This window comes from Antedon mediterranea, chromosome 1, assembly GCF_964355755.1.
Source record: "Antedon mediterranea chromosome 1, ecAntMedi1.1, whole genome shotgun sequence".
In the NCBI taxonomy this organism is placed as follows: Eukaryota; Metazoa; Echinodermata; class Crinoidea; order Comatulida; family Antedonidae; genus Antedon; species Antedon mediterranea.
The window spans coordinates 37,979,967-38,000,838 of NC_092670.1; the positions used below are offsets into that span (position 1 = coordinate 37,979,967).

A 20,872-nucleotide genomic window follows, 5' to 3' on the forward strand; every position below is an offset into this window, starting at 1 on the left:
CGGTACACCACGTAGCTCTGAAAATAACTGTTGGGTCTCTCGACGTTTCAATCAAATACTTTGATCGTCAAGCATATTGATGGAAACGTCGAGAAACTCGAACAGTTTCAGACTAATATACGTATATACTAATAAACTTGATGTCAACACATAATTATTTATTTTTTAAATTTTATTCAATCGAAACCAACAGCGATAATTACCGCCACTAACAGGTTTGATACAAACAAAGCCAGGACTGTTTAAAGCACTTTGGTATATGTAGTTTTAAATGTCATCTTGACCTGTATTTTTAATTTAGAGTTTTGCCTTGATTATGGAAAAAACTGTACACATTTTAACTGCAGTAATCACAAGATTACCGTACCGTATCTAGAAAATATATACATCGACATCATTTCACACGTATCTCCTAATATATAATCACTAGCAATTAGTTTACAGCCTTCTCAGTACAAAACACCCGACGCCAGTATCTGTCTATATTCACCAACCTCCACCCCTCTTCAATAACACCCCATACTCTTTCTTAAAAACAAATTCTTCCCAGTGATGGACAAATTAAATTCAACCTAACCTTCGAATTGAGAGGAGTATGCATATAGCTACGATGGGTCTAATACTGGTTGAAGTACGTTGTAAATTGTGTAAATGAATGGGTGTCATATTGGCTGATAACTAAAATATGTAATTTAGATACTGAGGTCCCCCAGCCTTCTTTCTCCTTTCACGACCCCAGCCACCATCAACAAACCTTAACTCCTCCCCTGGAAAGTTCAAATTTAGTAACTTTTCCTAGTACAATCCAATCATATAGGCTACTTCATTACGCTAGTATTTTCGCTCCTCCTCCCCCTACAAACACACCCCAGATACACTGGGTGATGTGTTGAAGCCGGTTCCAGTACAAATTATGTTATTATCACTCCCAACCCATAATCCCTCAGCGGCAGTTTTCAAATGTAGTTTAAAACATTCCAAATACATTTTCGGTCATGGTGATAGGCCTACATGCCCACCCCAAACTCCCATCCGCTTCCCAGGGATGATTAAATACATTTCACATTTTCCAACCACAATTCTGGTGTAAGCAAAATCCCCTGAACCCAAACCCTATCTCCCAACCCCACTCTCGCACAATTGACGTTTTTTCCTTGGAGGATTAGTGATGTAGTTGAACCATGGAGGTATAATATACCTCCATGGTTGAACACAGTAACCGTAAACAACATGTGTATGTTCACACAGGTATGGATGTCTGTAATGAGACAACCCAAGAGACCGATACATAGCTGGATATGGTTAAAGTACTTTGCTAAATGTGTAATTGAATAGGTGTCATATTGGTTAATTGGTTTTAACATTAGTTTAAAACCTTCTCAGAACACCCGACGCCAGTAGGCCTACCTCACTATACTCACCCACCCCTCTTCAATAACACCCCACACTCTTTAAAAAAAAAAAATTCTTCCCAGTACAAATTCAATTCAACTTCAAATTGAGAGGGTATACATAGCTACGATAGGCCTATGGTTTAAGTACGTTGTAAACTGTGTAAATAAATAGGTTTCATATTGGCTGATAATTAAAATATCTAATTTTGATACTGCGGCCCCCTAGCCTTCTTTCTCCTTTCACCATCCAAGCCACAATCAACAAACCTTAACTCCTCCCCTGGACAGTTCAAATGTAGTAACTTTTCCTATTACAATTCCAATCATATAGGCTACTTCATTACGCCAGCATGTTCGGTCCTCCTCCTCCCACTTCAAACACACCCCAGATACTGGGTGACGTGTTTAAGAAGGTTCCAATAAAAATTATGTTAGCCATCTCACATCCCATAATCCCTCAGTGGCAGTTTACATAATTAGTTTAAAACATTCCCAATACAGTTTCGGTCTTGGTGATAGGCCTACATCCCCACCCCAGCCCCTTTCCAGGGATAATTAAAATACTTTAACATTTTGCAACCACAATTGCGATCATTTTTATACCCCATGGTTACATGCAGAAACAGAAATTTGTAAAACGAACAAACATCGAAAGTGCGCCATTTTGACCATGCATTGTGGCCCCTAACTTGGATCCTAGATGGCGGATGATGTTCAAATATAGTAGTTGAACACAGTAACAGTAACAGTAAACAACATGTGTATGTTCACACAGGTATGGATGTCTGTAATGAGACAACCCAAGACCGATACATAGCTGGATATGGTTAAAGTACTTTGCTAAATGTGTAAATGAATAGGTGTCATATTGGTTAATGATTGAAATATGTATATCTATATCTATATTTCCCCAAACGCCTTCCTGAGGATAATTCAAATACTGTAAAACATTTGCAGTATAATTTTACAATTCGATAGCCTAAAACCCCGAGCCCAAGCAAAAATGACATCACAAACCACCCCACCCCCCTCCCAACCCTCCCACAAAAACCCCAGGACTCGGGGAATTGTTGTAATGTAGTTTAAAACCTTCCCGGTACAATCATTTTGATACCCCATATGTATGGTTACATGCAGAAACAGAAATTTGTATAACGAACAAACATCGAAAGTGGGGGTTTTGCCACATTTTGGGCCCTAACTTGGATCCTAGGTGGCGGATGATGTTGAAATATAGCTTAGAACATTCCCGGTACAATTGCGGTAATTTTGATTCCCCATATGTAAGATTATGTGCAGTAACAAAAATTTGTATAACGAACAAACAAACAGACAGACAAACAGACAGACAAACTCTCTCACTTATAATATAGATTCCCGGTACAATTGCGGTCATTTTGATACCCCATATGTAAGATTATGTGCAGTAACAAAAATTTGTATAACGAACAAACAAACAGACAGACAAACAGACAGACAAACTCTCTCACTTATAATATAGATATAGCCTACCAGCACACACTTATATACATGTTCAGCGCTTAGAGAAGCTTGCTTGTAGAACGCTATATAAGAATGAACTATTATTATTATTATTATTATTATTATTATATAACCTTACATATGATACAGGCACCAAATGTGTTACAGAGGAGATGTTTACAGGCATATTACTAAATACATTATTCCGTGATACTGTCCAAATAAGTAGGTAGTGGAATCGAGAATCGGGTAAATTTTTAACATACTAGTTTTACTTAAGTTTTAATTGTATTGTACGTCATCATAGGCCTACTGCATACATAACTAGTTTCACTTAAGTTTTAATTGTATTTTACGTCATCATAGGCCTACTACTGCATACATAACTAGTTTCACTTAAGTTGTAAATGTATTGTACGTCATCACAGGCCTACTGCATACATAGTTTCACTAGGTTTTAATTGTATTGTACGTCATTAGACCTACTGCATACATACTAGTTTAACTTAAATTTGAATTGTATTGTACGTAATCATAGACCTACTGCATACATAACTAGTTTAACTTAAATTTTAATTGTATTGTACGTCATCATAGGACTACTGCATACATAACTAGTTTCACTAAAGTTTTAATTGTATTGTACGTCATCATAAGCCTAATGCATACATAACTAGTTTCGCTTAAGTTTTAATTGTATTGTACGTCATCATAAGCCTAATGCATACATAACTAGTTTCACTTAAGTTTTAATTGTATTGTACGTCATAGGCCTACGGCATACATACTAGTTTCACTAAAGTTTTAATTGTATTGTACGTCATCATAGGCCTACTGCATACATACTAGTTTCACTTAAGTTTTAATTGTATTGTACGTCATCATATGCCTACTGCATACATACTAGTTTCACTTAAGTTTTAATTGTATTGTAAGCACGTCATTATTTGCATTGGATATGACGTAGTATGGATGCTATATTATCATTAAAATAAGTAATTTCTTATAAGATTTGTCAGGTGGTTGGTTCCATTGTTGTCTTAGCTCTGTAGTCGTTGGTGTGACTGGAGTCGTTGGTTCCATGGTTGTTTGCATTAATTAATGTTCCTCGCATGGTACGACAATAAAAATTTGTATACAGCTACATGCTTCGTACTGATAGTTTAAATGTTTCTTGTTTTAGGAGCGCTCCGCCACAATGTAACTAATCGCGTTAGGTAATGTATTGACGGCATCTTGAGAATCACCTTCCAAGATGGAAAGTAAGTAGCATCTTTTAGCATTAAACATTACTGATACACACGCACTTTTCAACATGCATTGAGTCGAACAAGTAATCGCAGAATGTGTGTACATGACCTGTAGCACGTTGTGGTGATCAGACGTGCGAGTTTCTGTGAACCTCAAAAGGCCACGTCGAAATCTGTGATTATCTGTAGGGAAATAATGTCAATGTTATTAAAACAAATTTTGTAGCACATTCCCAATAAATAATGTGTAGTAAGCCTAGTTCACCACAAGTGTAAATTTAAAACACCCAAATATCCCCCTATACCTTGTGTGGTTGTGTGTATTGTTGTCATTGGTTCCATTGTTGTCTTTAGCTCTGTAGTCGTTGGTATAGTTGTCGTTGGTTCCATGGTTGTCCCCTGATTCGTAGTAATTGGTGCAGTTGTTTGTTCAGCTGTGGTTGGTTCCATGGTTGTCTGTTGCTTCGTAGTCCTTGGTATAGTTGTTTGTTCCGGTGTGGTTGGTTCCATTGTTGTCTGTAGCTCTGTAGTTGTTGGTATGGTTGGAGTCGTTGGTTCCATGGTTGTCTGCTGCTCCATAGTCATTGGTGTAATTGTTTGTTCAGCTGGGGTTGGTTCCATGGTTGTCTGTAGCTCTGTAGTTGTTGGTATGGTTGGAGTCGTTGGTTCCATGGTTGTCTGCTGCTTCGTAGTCCTTGGTGTGGTTGTTTGTTCCGTTGTGGTTGGTTCCATGGTTGTCTGTTGCTTCGTAGTCATTGGTATAGTTGTTTGTTCCGATGTGGTTGGTTCCATTGTTGTCTGTAGCTCTGTAGTTGTTGGTATGGTTGGAGTCATTGGTTCCATGGTTGTCTGCTGCTCCGTAGTCATTGGTGTAGTTGTTTGTTCAGCTGTGGTTGGTTCCATGGTTGTCTGTTGCTTCGTAGTCATTGGTGAAGTTGTTTGTTCCGGTGTGGTTGGTTCCATTGTTGTCTGTAGCTCTGTAGTCGTTGTTATGGTTGGAGTCGTTGGTTCCATGGTTGTCTGCTGCTTCGTAGTCATTGGTGTAGTTGTTTGTTCAGCTGTGGTTGGTTCCATGGTTGTCTGTTGCTTCGTAGTCATTGGTGCAGTTGTTTGTTCCGATGTGGTTGGTTCCATTGTTGTCTGTAGCTCTGTAGTTGTTGGTATGGTTGGAGTCGTTGGTTCCATGGTTGTCTGCTGCTCCGTAATCATTGGTGTAATTATTTGTTCAGCTGTGGTTGGTTCCATGGTTGTCTGTAGATCTGTAGTTGTTGGTATGGTTGGAGTCGTTGGTTCCATGGTTGTCTGCTGCTTCGTAGTCCTTGGTATAGTTGTTTGTTCCGGTGTGGTTGGTTCCATTGTTGTCTGTAGCTCTGTAGTTGTTGGTATGGTTGGAGTCGTTGGTTCCATGGTTGTCTGCTGCTTCGTAGTCATTGGTGCAGTTGTTTGTTCCGGTGTGGTTAGTTCCATTGTTGTCTGTAGCTCTGTAGTTGTTGGTATGTTTGGATTCGTTGGTTCCATGGTTGTCTGCTGCTTCGTAGTCATTGGTGCAGTTGTTTGTTCCGCTGTGGTTGGTTCCATTGTCTGTAGCTCTGTAGTTGTTGGTATGGCTGGAGTCGTTGGTTCCATGGTTGTCTGCTGCCATGTTGTTGGTGACTGCGTTGTTGCCTCTATCAGCATGCTTTCCGGTTCATTACAATAGTGAGTTGAGCAGCATGAAATGCAAGTTGAGGGAATATTGGATGGATGGCAGTCATCCTCATTATTACGTACATGAACAAAACACGAATTATCTGGCTGACAATTCTTTACTACGGTGTGTCCATCTGAATCATCACGAACCTCGTTTCGACATATCTAAAATGTAAGGAATATATCTTTACAGCATTTGTAGTTTGCGTTTAATTAAGCGTGGTTCCCACTAGCGACGCAACGTGACGCAACGCAGTGACGTATTGACGCAAATTGTTGTATTGTGTAATTAGTCCAGTATGAAATGTAGCGATATGATAAGTTGCATTTTTTTTTGCTATATTTGGTAAAAATTGGATATGTTGTAGAATACACATCACTGAATCCAAAAAGTATTTGCTCCATTTTTTTTTTCATACGCAAGGGGGGTTGGCAGCCATTTCAAAATGGCCGCCATTTTGGACAAAATATTGTAAGTATATGGCATTAAAAGATGTTATCGAGATAGAAATTCAATCATAAAAGTAACAATAAATGTTCAAATAATATTTCACATCATTTTTGTAACTGAACAAGCCAAAATGGCCGCCATTATGCCCAAAATGGCTGCCATTTTATCCAATATGGCCATCATTTTATCTAAAATGGCCACATATATCAATCAAATATTTCTTTCAACTTTTATTCACATATATTTGGTAAAAATTAGATATGTTGTAGAATAGACATCACTGAATCCAAAAAGTATTTGCTCCATTTTTTTTTCATACGCAAGGAGGATTGGCAGCCATTTAAAAATGGCCCCAATTTTGGACAAAATTGTTTCAAATATTGTAAGTTTATGACATTTAAAGATGTTATCGAGATAGAAATTCAATCATAAAAGTAACAATAAATGTTCAAATAATATTTCATATTTGTTTAACAGAAAAAGCCAAAATGGCAGACATTTCAACCAAAATGGCCGCCATTTTATCCAACATGGCCACCATTTTTATCTGAAATGGCTACATAATCAATTGTTTTTTTTTAACTTTAATTAAATACATAGGCTATAACATAATGATATTTGTGTTTAATTACTGTAATTATTCGTCGTCATTTTAGCCATCACTATCACTGTCCGAATCGGATGTAGACAACAATGGTCATATGTTGATTTGATTTGAATTCATTTGGAAAATCATCATAAAAAATACATACAAAGTGATAACATAAATTACGGACATTACAAATAATACATTTATAAAAGATTTTCCAGGATAGCCCAAAAAGCTTATCAGCTTATTTCCATTGGGATCCTTTACAATCTAAAATAAAAACATTACAAAATATTGCATTAAACACGTAAATATAACAAAAACAATAATATAAAAAACAAGTTAAATTAAAGACTATGATTGACTTATATAGTTATTTGGTAGAACAGAAATGTGATTTAACATTTTTCTTAAAATTAAATTTGTTTTCTATTTGCTGAATGGAATGAGGTAGGTTATTCCATGCCTTTATGCCTGTATAATAAAACGTAGATATTTGACTATCAGATTTAGGAACTGAAAATCCATTGACCTTACTTCTAGTCATATAATGGTGGTTAGATGAAACTCTTTTAAACTTTTCAGTTAAATAAGGTACTGATTTTCCATAAAAAATCTTATGAACATGATTAAGTTTGAGTTGGCAAATTCTATCCTCTAGACATAATTGACCGATTTGGTTCAGTTCGTCTTTACCAATATGTGCACGATCATTTTTATTTAATATAAACCTAGCAACTTTATTTTGACTGGTTTGAAGTCTGTTATTCACGTCTGCTTCGCATTTACACATCTCGGTACATTATAGATCCATATATTGGCCTGGAGATGTGCACGTAGTATGTGCTGGTGCAACGCTCCAGAAGTTGGTGGCAATTTTTCCACACCTTGATTATTTGGCAGTGTTTTGAACCGCTGACACCCTTTTAGTTCCAAGAAGACTGCACAGAAACTTCTCGCATCCTGCCTTCCCATTGAAAGATGGCATATTATTTTTTCCGAGTTTGACTAGAGCTTCTATGATGTGAGGAGGTGACTTCATATACAATCTTAAAGATGTATTGTCCCTTTGACTAATTCCAAAAAAATAATAAATTAAAGAATTCGAAAAAAGGTGGGTCATTTTGAAGTATCATAATAGTTATTAACTATCACCAAAAAATTTTCGAATAAAAAAAAAAAATTTCACTGAAATACAGACGTTTTTTGGTTTAAAAAATAACTTTGACTTCCAGTCAAAGTTTTCAATCAAAACATATCCCATAATGAAACGCGCTTGTTTGGCTACTCTGTATGCATAATCATAAAACTTCCTCATGATCTGTGTGAAAATACCTTCTTAACCGTGACGAGTTTTAAACAATCCTAATTTAGCATATACATAATGCATACTCATGGTTTGAAATCTTTGTTTACTTTCGCTCGTGACGATTTTCCAGATGAAATGTAATCAAACTAATTTACCTGTTAATTACGTAAACTTGTTGTTTTTGGCTCAAATTTTCGACTTAAAGTGAATAACTTTAATATTACTTTGATATGGCCACTTTAAATTTAGAATATTTTGACCTTCATTTTTTTGTGTTTCAAGGGACAATACATCTTTAAAAGCTGTTTTTTTCCTGTGACCCGTAACACCACATCCAGTGATAGCATAGAAACCTGGTAGTCCGGCTGCCTTTTCTGGTCCAAGGTGATCGTATATTGGTTGAAGAGTAATTCTTCTTCCTGTTTCAGCTGTGCCTGAGTGTTAAAATTCCAGTATTTTCCCCCAACTGTTGTAGGCGCCTTAGAATTAAAACAAACCAGTCGGTATCTTGCGTGAAGAAGTCGACTTCATTTCCTGGTGTAGATGCTATTTCAATGCCATGAGGGATCATTAGTGTGTCTACCTCTTCTTGGGTGTTCACGTGACTGTTACAATAGGATGATTAATATCACCTCAGCCTGTGAATCGCTATCTCATCATCGATGGAATGGCAGTTGTTCAAACTCTTATGAATGTTCAGACTTTTACCACCTGCAAAGATTTTGTGGAGGCATTTGTAGCCTGCATAGATTCTCTACTTAACAAATACATTTATGTTGGTGGACGTGTTGTCTTTGACAATTATGAGAAGACACTTTCGCTTAAAGACGATATCCGATATCAATCATCTCCTCCTAACATTGTGGAAATTATTGTGGAAGATTCCACACTGATTAAAAACAAAGCAATATTCTTTTCAAGCAACACGACAAAAGATCAACTCACAATTTATCTTGCCGACAAATCAGTACGAAATTGTAAACATCCTATTGTAACAGTCATGCGACAAGATGAACACAAACACACCTGAACATTCCCCAACAACACCTGTGAGCACCCAAAGAAGAGGTAGATATACTAATGATACCTCATGGTATTGAAGTAGCATCTACACCAGGAAATGAAGTCGACTTATTTGTTTTAATTTTAAGGCGCCTACAACAGTTAGGGGAAAATTCTGGTATTTTAACAGGCACAGCTGAAACAAGAAGAATTGCTCTTTAATCAATATACGATCCCCTTGGACCGGAAAAGGCAGCCTAGACTACCAGGTTTCCATGCTATCACTGGATGTACACAGGAAGAAACAGCTTTTAAGATGTATATGAAGTCATCTCCTCACATCATAGAAGCGTTAGTCAAACTCGGAGAAGACAATGTGCCATCTTTCAATGTGAAGGCAGGATGCGAGGAGTTTCTGTGTGGTCTTATTGAAACTAAAAGGGTGTCAGCCAAAGATTCATCAACCCTGAGATGGAAACGGTTCAAAACACTGCCAAATAATCAAGGTGTGGAAAAATTGCCACCAACGTCTGGAGCGTTGCACCAGCACATACTACAGGCCAATATATATGGAGCCATGTAACTATTGACCCAATAATTCCCGATCCATGCCAAAACTTGGCTGGTTTATAGAGAACAGTAAACTAAGACCAGTATTATACGAGAAGCAAACTGCTCCAGAAGCAGTTGTGGAGCTAATACGGTGTTCATGTTTAAGTACATGTTCCCATAATACATGCACGTGCAAGAAAAACAATCTACAATATACCGAGATGTGTAAATGCGAAACAGACGAGAATAACTGTCACAATATATGACCATTGTTGTCTACATCCGATTCGGACAGTGATAGTGATAACGAAAGTGACGACGAATAAGTAAAGTAATTAAACACAAATATTATTATGTTGTTATGTTGGTTCCTTTATAGCCCATGTATTTAATCAAAGTTAAAGAAAAAACAATTTTATTATGTGGCCATTTCAGATAAAAATGGCGGCCATGTTGGATAAAATGGCGACCATTTTGGTTGAAATGTCAGTCATTGTTCTGTTACACAAATGATGTGAAATATTATTTAAACATTGTTACTTATATGACTGAATTTCCATCTCGATAAAACATCTTTTAATGCCATAAACTTACAATATTTTAAAAAAATTTGTCAAAAATGGCGACCAATTTGAAATTGCTGCCAACCCCCCTTGCCTATAAACACAAAATGGAAAAAATACTTTTTGGATTCAGTGATGTCTATTCTACAACATATCCAATTGTAAATATAGGTGAATAAAAAAATATTTGATTGATATATGTGGCAATTTTAGATAAAATGGTAGCCATGTTGGCTAAAATGACCATTTTGACTTGTTCAGTTACAAATATGATGTGAAATATTATTTAAACATTTATTGTTACTTTTATGATTGAATTTCTATCTTGATAACATCTTTTAATGTCATAAACTTACAATATTTGAAACAATTTTGTCCAAAATGGCGGCCATTTTGAAATGGCTGCCAATCCCCCTTGCGTATGAAAAAAAAAATGGAGCAAATACTTTTTGGATTCAGTGATGTCTATTCTACAACATATCTAATTTTTACCAAATATATGTGAATAAAAGTTTAAAAAAATATTTGATTGATATATGTGGCCATTTTAGATAAAATGGTGGCCATGTTGGATAAAATGGCAGCCATTTTGGGCATAATGCCGGCCATTTTGGCTTGTTCAGTTACAAAAATGATGTGAAATATTATGTGAACATTTATTGTTACTTTTATGATTGAATTTCTATCTCGATAACATCTTTTAATGCCATATACTTACAATATTTTGTCCAAAATGGCGGCCATTTTGAAATGGCTGCCAACCCCCCTTGCGTATGAAAAAAAAAATGGAGCAAATACTTTTTGGATTCAGTGATGTCTATTCTACAACATATCCAAATTTTATCAAATATAGCAAAAAAAAATGCAACTTTCCAAAATATCCTAGACTAAATCATGAGTAGGAACCGACGACGCAACAGTGCTGCAAACATCACAGGTTTCATTTCTCGCAGGCGGGGGAAAACACAATTATAGGAAGGGCATTTGCTTACGTTGCGTGTAGTGCATTACGCTGCGTCGCTAGTGCGATGTTTGCAGCGCTGTTGCGTCGTCAGTTCCCACTTGTGATTACGCAATACAGCACTTTGCGTCAAAACGAGCGAGTCAAATGGCCGAGCGGTTAAGGCAGGGGCGCCGTTTACCGTACCTTAAGATCCAACACCATCGGCAAGGGTTCGAGGCCGATTCGCTCCTAGTTCTGGTGGTGGAACAAGTCTTCTCGGATAAGGACTATAAACCGTAGGTCCAGTGTACACAGTTATAACCTGTGTGCACTTAAAAGAACCCAGTTCATTATTCGAAATGAGTAGGGGGTTACCCCGGTGAACTGGTTCACAAAATAGCCCCTGTATCAGGGGGATTACCACCTATCTGATAGGACAGTAATAATTCACTATTGTTAATCCTTGGTCACATTGCCTAAAGACATAATAAAAAAAAAATAATAAAATAAAACATCGCTGCGTTTCGTTACGTTGCGTCGCGTCGCTGTGGAAACCACGCTTTATAGGAATATTAGGTAAAGGCTGGTTTCCTGTCGACGTAAGAAGTTGAATTTTGCAACGATTCTTGCGTTTCATACGTTTCTTACGTCTCTTACGAAAGTTGAGAACAAATTGACGTCGTTGACGTTAGTCAAGATCGTGTCGGGCCACAGAGAAACATCTGTAGTTATGCTGCTCCCGAAAGTTGAAATTTTGGCTGTGAAACACACGTCGTATGCTTACGTCGATTTTAGTGTTGTTACGAAAGTTGAAATTTTTTTCTTACGTCGGTCGGATTTATGACGTATTTGAAACAACATCTATGATTGGTGTTTCTTTTTAGAGCGGGTTTTATCATTTTTCGCGCGAAATGTTGAATGTTGTTATTGTACCTGTAGCTACTCAGTGTCAGTGCAGCACACCAACATATTATTTTTAGTAGATATGCTAGGCCCTAGTATTAGTGATAATACTTAATTAATACTGTACTAATAGGAATGGATTTGACCAAAATATCAAACTAGCCTAGGAGCCAGGCTAATAGGCTAGGCCTATGCACTATTGTATGAACCAAAATATGAATTAATTATTCTGGCCTTAGTAGGCCTAGCCTTAAATAGTTTTCAAAATTAAAAAACGGCAAATCATTTCGGGATTCCTATTATTATTAGACCTACCTATGGGCCCAGGCATACCAAAATATAATTTATATTGACAAAACAATATAAATTATACAAAATCAAGCAAACATTTTTTTTTAAAGTTACATAATAATATTATATTGCTTACAAGGGCTTTCTATATCTTATCTTGTTGCAAATGTTCATTTTCGCGACGTTTCTACCGACAAATAGAACAGAAGAATGTCGAATGTTTCAATGCGGATTGTTTATTGCACGTCCATAAATAAGAGTATTATATTTTGATGTGAGTTGTAAACTCCCTGATTAGAACAATATTATATTGAAACTACTGTGCATTTGTAAAGTATGTACATTGTACAACATCGTAAAGTGGGCTAAAATTGTAGTAGTACGGTAAATACATACAAATGTTATTGTCCGGCTATATTTCACTGTAAGGTCATACACATTACGTCATAACTCTTGTCGCTCATTGGTTGCTTGTTACGATTGCGCTTACGTCTCTTGCGAAAGTTGACTTCAAGTCAACTTTCGTAAGAGACGTAAGAAACGTGACGCAAGGGCGTTCATTCAAGCGTAAGATAAAAAATCCCGGTTTCCTGTAAAATCGGAAGAAAACGTCGTAACGCAACAATTGTTAGGTCATCGGTTTCCTGTAAAATCGTTTGTCGTTACCATTTTTCTTACGTTACGTCGATTTTATAAATTTTCGATCGTAATCGGTTTCCTGTAAAATCCGCATTTCTTACGACAAATCGACGTAGTCGCAACAAAAGTGATGTTCTTACGTCGACAGGAAACCAGCCTTAATGCAGCATCACAGTGTATTTAGCATGTATCGCCTATAGTATCATAGACCATAACCTACTGTAATCCTTAACTCAAACTACATGATACAGGCATGTCTTATGTGGTTATTTAACACTGAGAATTGGACAACTCCTAATCATGGAGGTATATATTCTGGGTTGACATAATATTAGTAAAAAGATATTTTTTTTCCACTTATGGCGTTTCATACGTATACTACTTGAGCTTGTACTTCAGACAAAAATCAAAAAGCCTCGAAATAACTAGACTTGGGCAAATCTGCTGGGTATATAATTCCATGTCCTAATCATGATGTCACATAGCAGTTGCAGTAACCATGGTAAAATTGTAAATTACATCATATAATACCGTAGTACATATCAGTTAATCAATAACCTTCAAATATCTTTCCAGTAATGAGCTACATTTTTAAAATACCTTTCTGCCTTTCATATAAAAACAGCAAATATCACGCGTATCCCACTAAATTACACATAACTAGATGGTACGCTCGCTTCGCTCGCGTACCATCTAGGTCGTGCCCACAGATGGTTCTCGAATACATAATAATTTCAGCGTTAAAAAACTGGCGATTTTAAATGTACGTACAATAATACATGTCGTTTACAGGAACGAATAAATAGACACTGATTTATGTACTCAACTAAAATTAGCACCCTGAGAATTACTTCCGAAAGAGAAACTTGTCACAAAATGAGACCAATTGTTTAAGTCAAATTTAAACAAACTTAATTTGTGTTTTGTATGTAACATTAGGGGTGAGGGATGGGGAAGAGGGTGGGTGCAAAGAGAAACAATTTTTAAATATATTAAATATATTCTTTATCCATTTAGTAACGAAATATTAATTGTTTTCATGTTTTACAAATAATATATCAGTAAACACAGTAAAACATTGCTATGTAACACTTTGTTGAAACTATCACCGTCCTAGTCGATTGAAATAGTACAGTACATGTAACGATACATCACTACGACGTGTATGTTTATATAATGTAAAACAATTTGTGAAAACCACCTCTATTCGGGGAAAATCATAAAATCGATTTACTCGTCAATAAAAATTAAATTATCTAACTCAACTTTATTAGTAGGCCTAATGGTTTTCAATTGTTTCTTAGAGCCAATTCATACTTAAGTTGGTTCCTACCCTACCCACCAAAGTTGTTCTGCGTTTAGGGGATTTGATGCACCGTAGGCCTATCCTCTACTGGCTTTACAACGCTACTCATGCCAGTGAGGGAAGGGTGATGATGTGGGTGGTTTAAATGCAATAATAAAGATTTGTACATAATATACGGCGACTGAAAACGCTAGCTCATTATCCGTTAAAAAAAAATTATATCCAACCTCTGCAGCACATTGAAAAAAAATGGATCGAATTTCTGTTATGAGTATACAGTACTTGCCTTTACGACGCCTGAGGGAATAGACACTTGTGGAACAGAGATTGGAATGTTCCATTCATCGCAAATCAATACATTTGTATAAACGTATATTAAATCTATCAAAATAGTATTTTTTTAAGAAAAGCGGCCTGTCTTCAACATTATGATGCTGTACTCGAGCTGATCAACCGGTTTTCAGCCATTAAAAACAATTATCGTAGGAGGAGATAGGAAAATGCGAAGCATCCTCGTATTATTGTCTGTGGGTATTTTTCAAGACGGACATCCATTAGACAGTGTATACCACGATCGAAAAACACCCCTATTTGGGGCAAATCGTTGAACCTAAATTCGTTTTAATTGTCAATAACTAATTATCTAACTCAATTTAATTAGTAAACAGGGTTACATCAGGTGGTTAAAATCAGTACCGAGATTCTAACCAACTTTATATACCATCGAGTAAACATTCTAGAAAAAACGCGCGATTTACCGAATTTTGCCCTTACGTAAATTTATATATAGATATTGTTACACCCACGACAATGGTAAAAAACACTATAGTTCTTTATACAGTAGATCGTCACGTGGACACATTTCATTGACTCATTCGTTTCGCAGGTGTACTACCTTGAATAGTTAATCTCTTGGCTCTAGACGGATTTTTTAAAACTTAATATTAGTTTAACCATGGAGTAAAGAATAAATTCTTTACTCCATGGTTTAACTTTTAAAAGAAATGTTTTGGCACATATGGCGTTTCATACGTTTACTACATGAGCTTGTATTTTAGACAAACATCGACAAGCCGACTGGTGAACTAAGGTGTGGTTTAGAACGCAACACAGCGAAGTTTTGACGCAACGTTCTGTATTGCGTAATCACAAGTGAGAACCGACGAGGCAACAATTCTGCAAACATCGCAGGTTTGATTTCACGCAGGCGGCCGGGGGAAACACAATTATTGGAAGGGCATTTTCTTACGTTGCGTAGGTTGCGTCACATTGCGTATTAAAGCGTGGTTCCCACTAGCGACGCAACGCAAGGACGTAACGCAACGCAAGTGAATTGACCAATCACAAGCGATGGCTTATTCGCTTGTGATTGCTAACTTTCTATAACTTCGCTTGTCATTGGTTAAAACGCTTCCGTTGCGTTTACGTCCTTGCGTTACGTTCTAGTGGGAACCAAGCTTAAGTGGGAACCAAGCATAACATAAAAAAGGCAACACTACAGACTACCGTAACAGTGTCCCAATTACCTTAGGTTGCCTACAATCTTCGGCTCCTTGTGTATTACAATCACTATTGGTTGAAGATTCACTACACGTATAACACATGATTCCTAATTGAGATAAATTAATAGAGATGAATCTAGAGACAGTATTTTGTAATTTAAACTAAACATTACAAAATTCTATTAAATTATTTTTTATACGCGCGTCAGATATCTATACAAAATGATCTACAAGTAGCTTAAATAAATAAATAAAAATACGAATAATGTTAATAGTGAAATAGTAAGTGACTATCTATGGCAAATCTATGGAAATGTCAGTCATACTCTATACTTAAGAGTGACTCCAAAGACGGTGTAAGATCCTAATACATTATTAGTATAGAATGTTCCACTGGATACCCGATATCTCAGTGCCATATCTTGCCCCAGTATCATAGGACAATTCCATAATATAGCATCTGATGCGTATCACAAGTGATGCCTGTATCGTGTATGGTAATTAGCTGAACGGTCTATGATGGGGAACACATGTGATGCGCAGAATATTCCCATGATATTAGGTAAATCTAAATACAGTACTACCGAGATGTGTTTCACTGTTTATCAAACATTAAAACCGTTTACAGCAACATAATGTTAACCCCGCTTATGTTTTTGTCAGCAATGAAGCGGAACAACCGTCGTGAATTATCCATCCCCCACCCCTCCCAAATTAAAACAATTGTTACGAAAGGTAATTGTGAATGTGAGTTGTTAAGGGTCGTTCACACCTGTTCCGGCACGGTTCCGGTCCGGCGAATCGAACATCAATGTTTCGTTTTCACGCGGCTATGCGCCAATCGATATGTGCGTATAACCGCGTGAAAACGAAACATTGAAGTTCGATTGGATTTTCCGGCGCCGGACCGGAACCGTGCCGGAACAGGCGTGAAAGACCCTTTATTCTAGATTAAAGAATAAATAGGAATCAATTTTTTTTATAAAAAATATTCTATTAGTATTACAGATCGTTGCAAGTTTAATCGGACTGAAAATCAGTATAAAGCCCTGTGTACACTACGAAGTTAGTTTGACAAAATGTGATGTGCCCAAATATGGTAGAGATTATGCCCAAATAGGGTATTGATATGACATCACCATGTCCATGGGCACACACAAAAAAGGGACTTATCTATTTTGTTGTTGTAGGCTAAAGGTCTATATTTATAATAAACAATAGACATTTTAATTTTGGAACTAAATAAAAGCATCAAATTAACTCGTTTCTACTTACCACCATCAGCCTGTACTATTAAATCTAACAGTAGAAAGAGTATAATCATGTTGAAAAAGCAGTCGCAGTTTAACGGTTACTAAGATGAGCCACGTTTGCTTTCTTCGATCGACAATTCAAATTAAATTCACTCTTCCTTTATTTTTTTACAGTATCTTTTCTTTCCCCTTTTTTCAGATCGTTGGTGATGCAAATTATAATGATGTTTTCGAAATCCACTTAGAATATAACAAGTAAAATCTAAGTGTTGACTCATGAAACGTTTGATATCTGTAGTACAGTATTGTTTACTTACTTGGCATAAGCGATATTTAATAACTTTCGTGTAACCGAGCATAAAATCTAATTAAATGTCTATTATTATACATGCTGTCATTGTACTAGTAATTGGTTAATATAAGTAGTCTAATTTAAGACACCAGATTTAGACATCATTGAATAATGTCTCTGAGTGTAATTAATGCATTGTATTTCTATGTGGTTTGTTAATAATAAAAAGCCAAGAGAAAGATGTGTTGTTCCCCCTGAAAAATATAATTGTTACAATTTTTGTTGTTAAATATGCCATTTTTATATCACACTAGTCATCCACTTTAAATAAAAATTGAATTGAAAAGAAAAATTATTTACCTGAAACAACTGTAATAATTTAAAAAAAAAAAAAATAGTCCAATTAGGCTGCCAACCATTGGGTATTGGGTTGAATTTGACCATTTATTTTGTCATTTTATATGAGAAAACATATTTTTTGTTGGGGAGTGGGGGGGGGGGGAGGGATTAGCAAAGGGATTAACTTTATTAAAGCTACAAAATAGGCTATTCAAAATCTGGTTTGATTAATCTTCATTTTTTATGTTTTTGGGGGACAATACATTTTTAAATGCTCAGTCGCAGGCATGAATTTCACATATTCATACATTTTTGTCCATAATAGGTTACTTTTTGTCCGTAATAGAGACTAGAGGGCGCTGTTGTCCATAATAGGTGACTTTCATAATTGGCTGTCCAAAATAAGTGACTTTTTGTCCACAATAGGGGATTTTATTGGAGTAGTGCGCCATCGATTGTGTTGTCCATAATAGGTGATTTTTTTGGCCTTCCTCTTACGTACGTAATTTATTTCGCGAGTAGAAGTGATACTAATTTGCTTTCTGTTCAGACTTCAAGGCCTAGCCTAGGCCTTAGAGAGACTTAAATAATTATACTAATTAGGCCTCCTACTAGCTAGGCCCGGGAGGCCTAGCCTCGAAGTCTGAAGAGAAAGCAAATTAGTATTAACTATTACTACGAACGTACAAGTACGCCAACAAAATCACCTATTATGGACAACACAATGGATGGCGCACTACTCCAATAAAATCCCCTATTGTGGACAAAAAGTCACCTATTTTGGAAAGCCAATTATGAAAGTTACCTATTATGGACAAACAACAGAGCCCTCTAGTCCATATTGTGGAAAGTCCCCTATTATGGACAGAAAAGTAACCTATTATGGACAGATTTCACCCCCTATTGCTTTTTTGTCCGATTTCTGTTTTACAACATTTAATAATATCATCAAGAATCTAGGTTTTCTCTTTCCAGCCCTGTTTTCTCCTCTTGTCACCACCTCTTCTGATAATTTATAAGAGTTCCTTTTTCTAACACCTTCTCCTGTAAAGCAAATTGCAGCATCCACTGTAGTATTTTTACTCTACTCAACAGCTCACTATGTCGGTCGGATGGTTGGTCGGTCGGTCGGTTGGTTGGTTGGTCGGATGGTTGGTGGATCGGTTGGTTGGTTGGTCGGTCGGTAAACACTAACTCAAATTTGAGCACGCGACTGCAGCCATTTATATGGCCTTTTTTTCCTCTTTCCAATTGTATGTTAAAAGAAAAACATCCATGTCTCTTTTATTTTCGCGCTATGATACCAAAAAATGTCCACCATATACCCACCAACTTGTTAAAAAAACATTTTCTGGGTATGGCAACATCAGCCTGACCTAACTACTGAGACTGACGTTCATGGAAGAATCTTGCCAAGTTCTCTATTATTTTGACAATCTTAAGGCAAATAAGTTTTTTTTTATTTCTGTTACACCTATATTTATTATTTAACCATTACCCATCGATCTAGAGACGCAACGCAAGGCCAGGACGTACGCGCAACGCAAGCGTGTTGACCAATGACCAGCGACAGCTTGAATAATCCATCGCTTGTGATATGAGGCAAGGCGAGGGCGATATGTAGATATTCGTACACAACACATAAGCTCAGTCAAGTTCTCCTTGGGATCAAACATCCAATTAACAATAGTAATGGTGTTGAATCCATCAATGTTACTTTTCGTTAGCCATAATTTATTACTTGCAAATTTTCATGGGCAAAACATTATCCCATTTTTATCCTTATTTTATCTTCACCTTTTCTTTACTTTTGCTTTTTCTTGTTTCATTTTTCCTTTTCTTTCTTTATTTTCTTCCTGTTTATTCTTCCTTGATTTTTCTTTTTTTTAAATCCCTTTTCCTCTTTTTTTCTTTTTTCTCTCTTTCTTTTTTTTAAAATTTTGCTTAATTATTTCTTTTTTTTTTTCGCACTTTTTACATTTTCTATTGAGTCACTAGATAGTATTTGTCGATATAGAGAAAAAAGGAGGGAAAAACAAAAAATCAAGAAAAAGAAGAAAGACTTAGCCTCCTGTCTACACTATCAAACTAATTTGACAAAAAAAGTGTAATGTGCCCAATATGGTATAGTAGTGATGGCTGAATATGGTAGTGATATGACATCATGTCCATATATGGCCACGTCACATTTTTTTGTGACACAGTTTGATAGTGTAGAGACAGATAAGAGCTTACAATTAACTTGCAGTAAATGACAGCTCGGGTGATGACAAATATTATATTAATATGTCGATAGGCGGCGCTTGTTCGTACTGCGTTAATGAGTTTATTCGATTGGATTGGCTTGGATAATGAGACGATTGCCGCGGTCGATAATGCAAAACAAGGGAAAGAAATTAATTTCGTAGGCTATTGGTAATTAAGAAGGCGAGTGTTTGAATATCAGAAGATTTTGTTTTCAGAATTCATTTAATATATCATTAATAATTCATTCATATTAATTCGTGACTCAATAACAGTACTGAATCCATTTGTTTAAACAAATCAATGATTGCGTAGGCCATTATAGTTCGTTTCTTTTAAATTTAAATACGTGGGAGTAGGCCTATATTTCCATGGATTGTCGTTTCCCTACGTGTTTGATGCAAAAATGACCGGGGTAATAATGTTCATTGCCTAGAGGTTTCACAACATTAGGCGCTATAAAATCCAGGATATTATTATTAGGCCTATAATTATTATTTTAAAAAGTAGGCTTAATAAATCTACTGGTAGGCCTAAATCTACTGAATCGGACAAAAAAACGCTGGGAGACCATTATCAAAGGCTTTGGACGTGGTAATTATTTTTTCTGATTTTATATTTATTATTATTATACAAAATAGAGTACCGTTAGTGCCCCTACAAGAATTTATTTAATTTCATTGATTATATAGCACATTTGTAAACACAGTATTAGTTTCTTAAGTTCACCTTTTAGTTTCGCTACTGACCAATTATCATACGGCGCTGAGCGTTTGCTTCTTGTTGGAGCCATTTTAATAATATCAGTAAAATTAATGAAACTGCCGTTGAAGAACAATAAATGAAATTGTGTCTCGAATAAATTGATTACAGATTCGC

General features: G+C 36.2%; 1 protein-coding gene across 1 annotated transcript; it reads right to left on the minus strand.

Moving 5' to 3' along the window:
* Positions 1-3,506: 3,506 nt before the first annotated feature.
* LOC140050858 (uncharacterized) lies at positions 3,507-6,035 on the minus strand. The gene has a single exon (XM_072095824.1). The coding sequence runs from the start codon at positions 5,801-5,803 to the stop codon at positions 4,388-4,390; it is 1,416 nt and encodes a 471-aa protein (XP_071951925.1). The 5' UTR covers positions 5,804-6,035; the 3' UTR covers positions 3,507-4,387.
* Positions 6,036-20,872: the final 14,837 nt, after the last annotated feature.